At 40.0% G+C, this 12,180-nt stretch overlaps 1 protein-coding gene and 1 long non-coding RNA gene across 2 annotated transcripts in view; one reads left to right on the top strand and one right to left on the bottom strand.

Annotated features, from left to right (window-relative positions):
- The window catches only part of DIPK1A (divergent protein kinase domain 1A), a 117,114-nt gene that overhangs the window by 79,812 nt on the left and 25,122 nt on the right, over nucleotides 1–12,180 (top strand). Inside the window, exon 2 of the mRNA XM_072649094.1 lies at nucleotides 3,716–3,850. Coding sequence (XP_072505195.1) covers nucleotides 3,716–3,850 — 135 coding nt within the window. The remainder of the gene's footprint in view (nucleotides 1–3,715; nucleotides 3,851–12,180) is intronic.
- The window catches only part of LOC140529993 (uncharacterized), a 13,665-nt gene continuing 5,328 nt past the window's right edge, over nucleotides 3,844–12,180 (bottom strand). Inside the window, exons 3-4 of the long non-coding RNA XR_011975759.1 lie at nucleotides 11,659–11,796; nucleotides 3,844–11,112 (exon numbers count right to left, since the gene is read on the bottom strand). This is a non-coding gene — a long non-coding RNA (uncharacterized lncRNA). The remainder of the gene's footprint in view (nucleotides 11,113–11,658; nucleotides 11,797–12,180) is intronic.

Raw genomic sequence — 12,180 nt, 5'->3', positions numbered from 1 at the left:
TTTGAAGAGACCTCAGAGTTAACATTTAGGGCCCATACCAAGAACACAGGGCAGTGGATAGAGTGCCAGACCTGGAGTCAAGAAGACTCATTTTCCCAAAGTCAGGCATTTGCTAGCTCTGTGATCCTGGACAAGTTACTTCACCTTGTTTGCCTCAGTTTCCTCATCTTTACAATGAGCTGGAGAAGGAAATGACAAACCACTCCAGTATCTCTGCCAAGAAAATTCCAAATGGGGTCATGAAAAGTAAGACACAACTGAAAGACTGAACAATACCATGAACACAGGAGCTTGGGGTGGAGAAGATTGAACCAAATCCCACAAAAAAGAATGGAAAGTGACCAGAGACTGGTAGACAGCAGCCACAAGGATCTAGTTTTAGAGCATACAGACAGAGTGAACCACAGAGGAGGCAACTCGGGGTCTGGATGTGGCAGGACTGACTAAGGCTGATCTCAACTTCTCACCAATTAGGAGAGCAGGGACTGTGTTGCTTTGGTTTTTATCCCTAGAGTGTAGCATGCTGGGTGGAACGTTGTAAGTACTAAATAAACACTTTCTTAGTCATTCATGGCATGAGAGAAGGAGCAGTCACTTCTAGAGAGGGTGGCCAGGATGAGGTCTCCTATGGAGAAAGCCAGGTTTATATAGGCACAGGAGAGGAAAAAATCAAAGAGGAAGGAGAGTTTGATGATGATTGAGTGGAATTTCCAGGAGCTATAGTGGAAGAGTCAAGCAGAGAAGGATGGTCAATAGGGAGGAATAAGGGTGACTAGGAATAGAGGGAATGAGAACTAGATAGGGATGAAAGTATATGAAAAGGTAAGAGTTTACCCTTCACAGACAGTGGTTCTAAGTCACTAGAACTTATTTATTAAAGAATGAGAAAAGCAACAGGAAGTGCCTGTTAATTGAAGTGTTCACTTAGAGCAAAAATGGAGAGGCTTCATGGTAATGGTGATCAGAAAGGTCACACAGAGGAATAAGCCACTAATACTAGGACCAATGTGTGGTTAGAGAGTCATTTAAGTCTCTTGTTCCTCTCTCTCCCCATCCTTCAGAGGGTCTGGTGCCAGAGCTAGTTCCATTTTATGGCTCTATAATGCTCCATTCTATATCCATAATTCATTTAATGATTCCCTAGTACATGGGCACCCACTTAGTTTGGGGTTACTATGAAAAAGTCACTATAAATATTGTTTGTACATATCTGTCCTTTTCCTCTTTCTTTGGTCTCTTTGGGATATGGATTTAGTAGTGGTATTTCTACAACACAGGGTATACACAGTTTAGTACATTAAGGGGCATATTTCTGAATTGCATTCCAAAATGGCTGGACTAATTCACAGCTCCATTAATAGTGCATTACTGTGCTTATTTTCCCAAAATCTCTTCAACATTTGTCATTTTTCTTTTTTGTCATTTTTCTTAATCTTATAGATGTGAGCTGGAACATCAGAGTTTCTTTAATTTGCATTTCTCTAATTATTAGATATTTGGAGCATTTTTTTCACATGGTTGTTGCTAGTTTGGATTCTCCCTTTGCAAACTTTCTATTCACCGCTTTTGATTTATCTATTGGGGAATGACTCTTAGTCTTATAAATTTGAACCAGTTCCTTATGTAACTTACATATGAGGTCTTCTTTCAGAGAAACTTGCTGCAAAGGTTTTATCACAGTTGTTTGTTTCTTTTCTAATTTTAATTGCATTAGATTTGTTTGTGTAAAAAGTTATAGTTTTACCTGATCAAAGTTGTCCATTTTATTTTCTGTGTTCTTTTCTATCAGTTATTTGGTCATGAACTCAATCTGTAAATCTGAAAGGTAATTTCGTCCTTGCTCTTTAATTTTCTTATGATGTTGATTTGCCCCTACATTAAAGCAAAATGCACATATATGCATATATGTAAACATATATTGGTTGGTTGATTGTTGTCCTTTGCTCTCAAAGAGGACCAAAATGACATCACTAAGCTAGAATCAAGTTACAGTGTGTCCTACTGTGGATACAAATAGTCCATGTGAACATTTGGGGTGGATTCTCTAAATTTGTGCATCCTGCATTTCCTTTAAGCTGTTTCAATTTTGCTCTCCTCATAGAGTACAGTGCCTTCTCTGATGAGGGCATGCCATGCTGAGCGGTCCTGAGCCAGTGTCTCCTATGTCTCACAATCAATTCCAAAGTTAAGAGAGACCATGAGAGTGTTCTTGTATCACTTTTTCTGACCATCATGTGAGCACTTGCACTATGTGAGTTCTCCATAAAATAGTCCTTTCGGCAAGTATATGTTTGGCATTTGATACATTTTACAAACCATTTAGATGGTAAAGGGAAATAATATTCCTTAGCAGGGTCTCTTTTCTAGTTTTGGCAACTTAAATTAAGATGATTCTTATTTCAAGACCTTATAAACCAGAATCATGTGAAACATGATAACATGGAGCCAAAATACCAGCCCCCCAAAAAACCAAAAACCCTAACATCCCTTTGCATTCTGACTTTTAAAAAATATTGGTAACCTCATGCTGAATCACCCTTAAAAGCAACTTTAAATGATGTCAAGGGTTCTGTGTTCATTTACATTTTACTTAACCCTATTCATTTTTTAAATGGTTATTGATTTTGTTTTTCTCTCACCTTCATTTCTAAAATATATGTCTCCTCCACATCCAGGCATTCCTCATAACAGAGAATTTTAAAAAATAAAATAAAAAAAAGATTAAAAACAATTCAGCAGAACAAAATAGCCTGGTCTGTGTGTAGCACACCCCATCCCTGCAGATGGAAGGAAGGGATACTTCTTTGGAGCCAAGATTGTAACCCCATTATTTAACTATTGCAAAAGGTTTTTTGGAGGAAATGAGATGCTTATCTTGATAACTAACAGGAAACCAATGCCCAAGGTTCTTGACAAGTGGTCTGTTTTGCAGCTGTATGAGTTTCCCAGAGGCCCCAAAGGACCAAAATTCCCCAAGCTGAGAATCACTAGAAGCAAAGCCCATTTGTTGTATGACTCCCCAAGTTTTATGAGCAAGGGACCACTTATTCTAAATTCACCGTAGCCCTTCTTTCTCTATACTTACAGCTTTAATTTTCAATATTTCTACTGTTTCTAACATCACATCTAGGTCAGGCATTAGATGATTGAATTAAAAAAAAAAAGTAGCCTTGGCAAATGTAATGAAGGGATAGGAATACATGATCCCGTTTCTAATTCCGGTTCTACTGCTCCGTGAGACCTTTGGCACAGAACCAGATTCCCTGTCCCTGTTTCTACAAAAGTGGTATTATCATCCTTATTCACAAAATGCCCCAAGATCCTTGTGTGAAACAGTCCTTTGTAAGTGGTTAGAAAGCCAGGTCTGTATCTCTGTACCTGATCTAGCCCTGTGCCCAGCCTAGCCCAGTGCTGCGTGCTCATGCTTAACAAATACCTTTGGCTGATGATGGCCTTTGAAAGACTCCATGATTCAAAGAGGATTTTGTTCCCTTTTCTTTGTCACGGCTGAGGGGGCTTCCTTTTCCTAACCCCTGCTCTGTTTGCTGTCATTGAAAGTGTACTTTGTTCTAGAATCGCCATATGAAAGACTAGAATGTCTCTCAACCCACTGCCTGGACTCTTCCAGAGGAGAGAGGAAATCATGTAACCCAGCAAAAGCTGACCATCCCTGCTGAATAAATGAGTGTTGTTCCCTCTTCTTTTATATACACAGGCTCGCTTTTCATACATGCGGATGAAATACCTTTTCTTTTCCTGGCTGGCAGTATTTATTGGAAGTTGGATTATATATGGCCAATACTCTACTTATACAGAGCTATGCAGAGGGCAAGACTGTAAGAAAATAATAGTAAGTACTGATCTTTTATAATTTAGAGTTTATTGAATAGATTTTTAATAGCCTAAATACCGTTTAAGTAATTGTTATTTAAGTCTTGACTTTTAAACTATAAAGATTCATTCTATTTACTGGATTTTGTTTCACTGAATTGTCCTAACAAGGATTTATTCTAAATTATAGGAATAATCTTAAAATTTAGTGACACTTTGCCATTGCATAGAGAACCAGCTTTGGAACAATGCAGACTTAAGTCCAAGCTGTGCCTCTGTCACATACTGGCTCCATGGCCCTAGCCTTAACCTTTCAATGACCCTGGACAATTCTTCAAGATTCTAGGTTGCAGAAAAGATGGCACCCTATCCGGGTGAAGGTGAGGAATTCTCACCAGTGAAATCCCATGCCCAGCCCTTTCTTACATCTGCCTTAAAAAAAAAATACATGAGATCCACTTTTACAATAAAGATAAAAGAATATATGATTATTCTTATTATAAAAGGATTCTTCTGAGGGCTTCTGGGAAGATGGTAGAGACATCTGGAAAGTAATAATAAAAATTCCAGAAAGAAATAATTGCTACAAGTTCTCACAAGAAAATTAAAACTTAGCCAAAAAGAAATGAGTGTGGTGAATAAGAGCTATGATACAATAAAAATATTATGTAATCAGAGAGGTAAAGCAAAAAGTCCCAGAAGTGCACACTGAAATTTCTGAATTAGCATCAGAAACGGTGCAAGGAATCCAAAGAGACTCCAATTTGGAACTCCAAGAACTGAACGATGCAGTTAGCACATCAGCCACAAACAGGAGCATCTAAGGACTTCGCTCTCACAGGAAATCCCTCTTTGGTAGTTTGAGAAACCTTAGATATGGCAATGAGTCATAAAAATGATTAAAGGGTTTCATATATACCCATATTTTCATAGCAGCCCCTTTGTGGTTGCAGAAAACTGGAAACAAAGTGAATACCCATTGATTGGAGAAATGGCCAGACAAATTGTGGTAGATGAATGTAAAGGGATTATTACTGCCCTGTAAGAAATAATGACTGAGGATTTCAAAGAAACATGAAAATCTTATTTGAACTAATGAAGAACAAAGAAAAAAAAACCCAGAATCAAAAGAACAGTATGTGAAATGACTAGAATAATTTAAATGAAAACAGTTTTAAAAGGCAACTGAATTCAGATTAACTGCAATGACTGGAGTTGGACCTGGAGAGGGGAAGGGGGATAGAAGAACTTGTATAGCACCCACTATGCGCTAGTCACTGTACTAATTGCTTTACAATTATCATCTTGTTTGATCCTCTCACTAACCCTGGGAGGAAAGTTAGAGGTGGAGTGACTTGCCCAGGGTCACAGCTAGTTAAAGCTAGTTAAGTGTCTGAAGCCACATTTGAATTCAGGCCTTCCAGATTTCTGGAAGTGCATTGTTCACTATGGTGCCACCTAGCTGTGAGTGAATCAAATTAAAATGTAGGGAAATGTTCCACAAAATAAATAAAAATACAACACAAAATAGATATTATTACAGTAAAAATAAAATACAGCACATTAATTTGTTGTTTTCTAAGTCAATATACGTCAACAGGGATCTGTTTCTATTTGAGTTTTATACACACACACACACACACACACACACACACACACACACAGCCCTGATCACTACGCCCACCATCTTGATTGATTAAGAAATGGATGCTCATGGAGGTTAAACGATTTCCCAAAGTCCCCCTTGTAGAATGTGGAAGAGCTAAAAGGTAATTGCAGGTCCTATGATTCCAAATTTAGTGTTCCTTCCACCGCATCACTATATATTATTGGCTAATCCGTGTAGATAGAGGCATCCTGTTATGCTTGGACGGATTCTAAATTGGTACTATCTCTTTGGAGTATGATCTAACAAAATATAATGAGCCTCAAAACGAATCATACTCTTCGGTCCAATGATTCCACTTTGTATGAGGACTACATCCTAAAGATGTTATTCAAAGGAAAAAATGACATTTGCACAACAGTGTTCACAGTCTTTTTGTTTATAATTTAGAAAACACTAGAAATCATCTGTGCATATAATTATTGGGGAACAGCTGAAAAAATGATGGCATATCAATGTAGTAGAATACAGAGAAATACAGGAAGACCACAAAATGATCCACACTAAAGAAAGTAGAATTAGAAAAATAAATCCTATGGTTTTTTTTAAGCAATAGCACCAAAACCTTGTAAGTTTACAAAAGAGTTCAGAACTGATTACCTGTTAGTATTTTGTTAAAGATTAGTTTTTTTTCTTAATATAAAAAGTTTGGATTTTATGACTATATTTGATGTTTCGTTCCTGATTTCTTTTGTGTTTTTTAATGTTGCTATTGAGTTTATATTAATTTGAAAAAAAACAGTAAGGAGGAATTTCACAGAACCTTCAGTGAACCACAATGAAGGTTTTACTGCCAACTCTTTTTTAACCAGCTTTTAAAATCTAATTTGCATATTAAAATTTTATTTCCACACAGCTTTTAGGAAGGTGTATACTGCATAAAGTAAGGGGGGCAGCTGGATAGTGTGGAGGATGGAAAGAGCACTGACCCTGAAGTCAGGGAAACCTAAGTTCAAATCCAGCCTCAGATACCTACTAGCTGTGTGACCCTGGGCAAATTGCTTAATCCCTTGTTTGCCTTAATCCATTGGAGAAGGAAACGGTGAAGCACTCCAGTGTCTTTGACAAGAAAACCCCAAATGGGGTCACAAAAAGCTGACTGACCAACAGTGGCATAAAGTGGGATATAAATATCTAGAACTAGAGAACATGTACTTTTCAAATATAGTTTTATCATCCCTACTGTTGCTCAGGTGTCCCGAAAACCTGTCTGTTCCACATTATTGCTGTGAGTCTTGTAATAGGATACACCGTCTCTTTTGGCAAAAGGACAACTGATGTTTGGAGTGTTTACAGAGTTAGAGTAAATTCCATTCCTTGTTTTTTAATAACACCTTCAAAGGAGAATAACCATAAAAGTCTATTAGGGAATTATATTCTGATTAAAATGTCTTGCAATCACAATTATTCTAATGACATCTTACATGAACACTTTTCAAACCTCTTTCAGGCCCATTATTTCATATTAAATAAAGATCAGTTTCATGGTAGACAGTCTGTCAATCATAAAATCAGGCATATTATTCCCTAGAAGTGTCAGACTCCTGAATTATCTAGAGAGAAAATAATAAAGGGAAAGGAGTATTCAAGGAGAGATGATCTGACAATCACGTGGTCCAAAGATACAGAGATTGTATGGCCTAGGCCAGCAGTGTCCATTCTTGTCTCCCCTGGGCAAGTCAGAGATTCCTGGGATCCTTCAGGGATGTGGAGAAGGAAAGGAAGGAGGCAGTGATTGATAGTCAAAAATTGAAGAGTGCCCTCAGGCTCCCATGAGGAAAGAGGGGTGAAAAAAGCCTAATGAGAATATGCCCAGTTTCAGGGCGCTGCAGAAGAGCAGCTTTATACAGCATCAACCTCTTTGCAGTTTTATTTCACAGCTTCTTGATAATGGAACTAAGATGAAAGAGATAAGCTGCCCTCCAGCTTCTTGTGTTAATCACCTCACAGGCTTCTAAATACTTAGCACATAGCTTGAGCCCAATCACCAGCCCACTGCTGGTGACAGGGCTGGCAGATCAGCCTTGCTGAGGTTGAGCCGGAGGCTAGCAGGTGTCAGGGGAGGCAAACCCTTACCACCACCTGAACACTCACCTTCCTTAGACTGGCCTGGACCCTGAAACCAAGAGCCTTGGGAATAATAGTGCTCCTAGACTCCCAGCCCTGCATGCAGCCAGCCCCAGCAGCCATCATTCAGGGGAATGATGTAGAGAAAGGGCCCTCCCATGCCCATCACCAGCACAGACCAGATGTCACCCACAGGGCAGGCAAGCCGTCCTAGCAGAAGTGACAAGACGTTGCAGAGGCACCATGTGCCAGATGGGTCAGACCACTGTCATTACCTTCTCTCAGGACCCTATGCCTAAGAGTTCTGAGAATAGCAGCATGCTCCAGACCACTAGCCCTGTTTCCAGCCTGGCCCCAGAGCCATGTCCAGGGTACGCCCTGATGGAGATGGAACCTGACCTTGGCCCCAGCAGATTCTGCAGTTGCCTTGTCTTATCAGCAGGCACAGCTACTGAAGACCCAGACGCCTCTCATTTACCAAAGCCCTTGGCATCATCACGTGGTACAACAGCAGAAGCAGATGGTTTTATGAAAGGAAAAGACTTTAGAGAAGATGCTTGACCACCTGCTTTGCTTGGATTCTGGGTGATTTCCTCTACCCTGCAATTGAATCCTCCCATGTGTATTGTTTACACACATACATGCGCGCGCGCACACACACACACGGACTGTTTTACTCTTCTACTTGTATCCCCAGCACTTAGTACACTGTGTTTTGCCCATAGTAAGCACCTAATAAATGCTTTTCTATTCACATGTTCCAGAAGTCATATGCTGAATGAATCCAGGCCAGTTTCTTTACCACATAGTCTGACTGGTTTCAGTTTTTTTTCACTCTATCCCTGCACAGGGTGGGCAGATGATTTAAAGGGGTAGTGGCTTCTGGATGGACACTCCCTCCCCTGTGGCAACCCACATCCCCTCCATGCATCACCACAGGACAGACCCTCTCTGGATGATCGTCTCAAAGCTTTGAGTCTGCTGGACCTCAAGACAGAGGGATCCTGTTTTGGAAGCCCCGAAGACTTCAGGCACATACTGGCAGCATGTGGGCAAGTCCCATCACTTCTGTTTGCCTCATTGTCCTCATCTGTAAAATGGGGATAATGATAATTATCCCAGGACTGCTTCCCAGGGCTGTTGTGAAGCACTTACCACATAGTAAGCGCGACACAATTAGTTTATTACTCAGTGGCCCTGAGTACTACTCTGTCACACTGTTTCAGGTTCTCATATGATCAGTCAGCAAGCATGTATTAAGCCCCTGCTAGGTGCTAGGGATACAAAGTAAAAAAAAAAAAAAAAGAAACAGTCCCTGCCCTCAAGGCGCTTACATTCTGTTGGAGGAGATAACATGTGTATAGACATTACATATGCACATACATACATAAGATATATTCAAGACCAATATTGGCAAGGTAATTCGAGGAAGGAGGCATTAGCAGCCCCAGGAATGAGGAAAGGCCTCACTGGAACCAAGCTGGGCGTGAAGAGTCAGAGCCTTCCAGGGATGGACACGAGAAAGGAAGAAGGCTCATTTCCCCAAGTCAATTCTGAGCTTCTTGGTAGTTCCCTTTTATCCCTTCCGGCAACTTTATTTTGTTGTATTCATCAATCATCTCTGCCTCTTCATGACCCCATTTGGAGTTTTCTTACCAAATATACTGGAGTGGTTTACCATTTCCTTCTCCAGCTCATTCTCCTGATGAGGAAACCAAGGCAGACAGGGCTAAATGACTTGCCCAGGGTCACATAGCTAATAGGTGTCTGAGGTCCCATTTGAACTCGGGTCTTCCCAACGTCAGGCCCAATGCTGTATCTGCTGCGCCACCTAGGGTGCTAGACAAGGAGGAGGGACTCGACACTTAGTGGCTGCAGGTACCATGGTCCAGCTGTCCACAGAATTGAAATCAGACTGGGCACACATCCAGACTTCCCCTCATTGGGCCCAGGTGGTCTCTAGGGGTTCTTCCAACTCTAAATCTCATGATCCTATAAAAGGAGACTTACAAGAGGGCAAGACACAGAAGTTAAGCAATAAGCATTTATTAAGTGCTTAGTGTGTATCAGGCACAAATACAGATACAGTCCCTGTCCTCAAGGCACTTACATTCTAAAGGAAGAAGACAACATGCTTTGCTCAGATCTTTGAGATCCCATCAGAACTCTGAGACTGGTTAAATAGCCTGGGAAGGGCCAGAAAGATTATACAAGGCAGGTGACCTTCCAAGTTCCTAGGAACAAAGAGAAAGGACTTCACAGACCTGGAAGAAAGGGTAAAAGAATTCTACAGTGGCCCAGGCTTTGAAGTGGTTTTCTAAAATGAAGTTTCTCAGGAATAAGAAGTTTGACCTTCGAAAAGGCAGACTGTAGAAAATTTTAGGAAATAAGATAAATCTAAAAAAGCTTAAGTCTGAGCACCACATCAGAAACAATGTCCCTCCCGAGAACCTAAGCCCGGCCAGATCAGAAGCAGACCGTATGAAAGGGAGGAACAGAAAGAGTGGCTTAGTGTAACATAAATAAATCACTATTTTGGAACTTGAAAAGATAAGGCTTTGGGGTTCAAAGATATCCTTTTTTTCCAATAGGCTTGCTTCTACAAATATAGAATATCTGAATTATTAGCTTAAAACAAAAGAAAAGCACTTCATGGTGGTTTTCATAAAATATCCCTATATTTATACACAGCTGGATATTTAAATAATCCTAACAACTTGCATTTACATGGTACTTGATTCCTCTAACCACACTGGGAGATAGGGAATACAAGTACGTTTCAACCAGTACAGAAACTGAGCCTCAGGAAAGCTAAATGACTTCCCACCATCAGAACTGGGATCTGAACCAAAGCCTGTGGGTTCCTGGATTCGTACCTTTCACAGCATTGGTCCCATTTTTTCTTCCAATTATGAACTGTGTGACATGAAGCAAATTACTTGACTCCATTTTACAGATAAGAAAATCATCTGCCCTTTCTACATCCCAGGACTTTTGTGAGGATAAAATAAGACATTTTTATGTTTCTCTTTGTACATGAAGATCATGCTACTGATCTACCACCAACGGGACGCAGGATTTTTTATTGGTTTTTTCATTAATGGTATTAGATTTACACTCTCATGTATGTTAGTCCACCTATTACCTTACATGACTAGGTATCAGCACTTAGCGGATGACTACCCAAGGTCTATCCATGAGTCAGAATGGAACTGACCCACAGAGGAACTGAATCCATGACCTTGACCCAATAGGCATAAAGAGTCTTCAGTTGTAATTAATCTCTCCCATGACAGATACTCTATAGGAGGCAATATGGCAGAATGCATTGAGCCCTGGACTTGGAATCAAGAAGGCTGAATTCATATGCAGCCTCAGCTACCCCAAATCTCTATGATCTGGGGCAATTCACTTCATCTCTCTTGGATTCAGTTTTGTGGTTGTTGTTGAGTCATTTCCAACTTTTGGTGACCATGTGAACCTGTCTATGGGGTTTTCTTGGCAAAGATCCTAGAGTGGTTTGTCATTTCCTTCTTCAGTTTAGTCATCTGTAAAATGAAAATAATGATAAAGCACCTACCTAACACAATTTGTGTATCAAATGAGATACTGTAAAATCTTTTGTAAACCTTAGTGTGTGTATATATGTATATATATATACATATACATGTGCTACATAAATGTCAGCTATCATTATTATCCTGTGATACGGTTCTGGTCATAGTGTTATACTCAAACAGAATAATTTCCTCCTAGTGGGCAGCTGTGGGTGAGCCAGTCAGAGTTTTGAGCTATGAACAGTGGATCAGGTAATTTTGAATGAATGAATAAAAAAAAATGTTGTTGGTGTTTATTATGATCTAAGCATTGTACTAAATGCTGGGATAAAATATATAAGCGGGAGAGTTACTTCCCTAAAGGATCATGCATTCTATTAGGAAAGACACATATAGGGGAGTGTTGATCAGAGGTTGTTGCCTTGGTTTGAGAAATCACAGGATGTGTGCCCATAGGAAAGTTGATTGGTATCCCTTTTTCTGTGTAGCATTTGATTTGGGTCTCAGAGCTGTAAGACAGAAATGAGAAGGGAATACCTGTACATTGGTGAGATGGTCCAGAGAGTATATCAGCTGGCAAGGCTGTTAGATGGCCAAAAATGGCTGCTGTGGAATGTGAGCCAAGTATTCAGGTATTTCAGGAGGTTGTGATTGCAAGAGATGATAACCTGAAGGCTGAAGAGACAACAAAGTATGGCAAGAAATTTACCTGTGATTTAAGAGTCACCTTAGCACATGTGAAATATCTCTCTTCCTACCTTCCCAGTCTATCTCCCATATCCACATCCACTCTCTTCCTGTGTTTCATATTTACTCTCCACCAGCTCCCCATATGCCTCTTCCATTTTCCCTCTTTTCCTTTCCTCCTCCTCCTTCTTTCCTGTCTTCTTTCCTCCTTTCTTTGCCTTCTTTTTTTCCCTCTGCCCCGTCCCCCACTTTCAATCTTTTAACTGACTATAATGGAATGGAAATATGTACAAACGTCTACATATGTATGTATTTAGTAGTTGTTGCATCTCAACAAATAAGATATGTAAATCACTGTAAACTCTAACACTC

Source organism: Notamacropus eugenii, chromosome 2, assembly GCF_028372415.1.
Source record: "Notamacropus eugenii isolate mMacEug1 chromosome 2, mMacEug1.pri_v2, whole genome shotgun sequence".
NCBI classification, from domain to species: Eukaryota; Metazoa; Chordata; class Mammalia; order Diprotodontia; family Macropodidae; genus Notamacropus; species Notamacropus eugenii.
The sequence above is the reverse complement of the archived record's forward strand: the minus strand, read 5'-3'. Positions and strand labels throughout refer to the sequence as shown.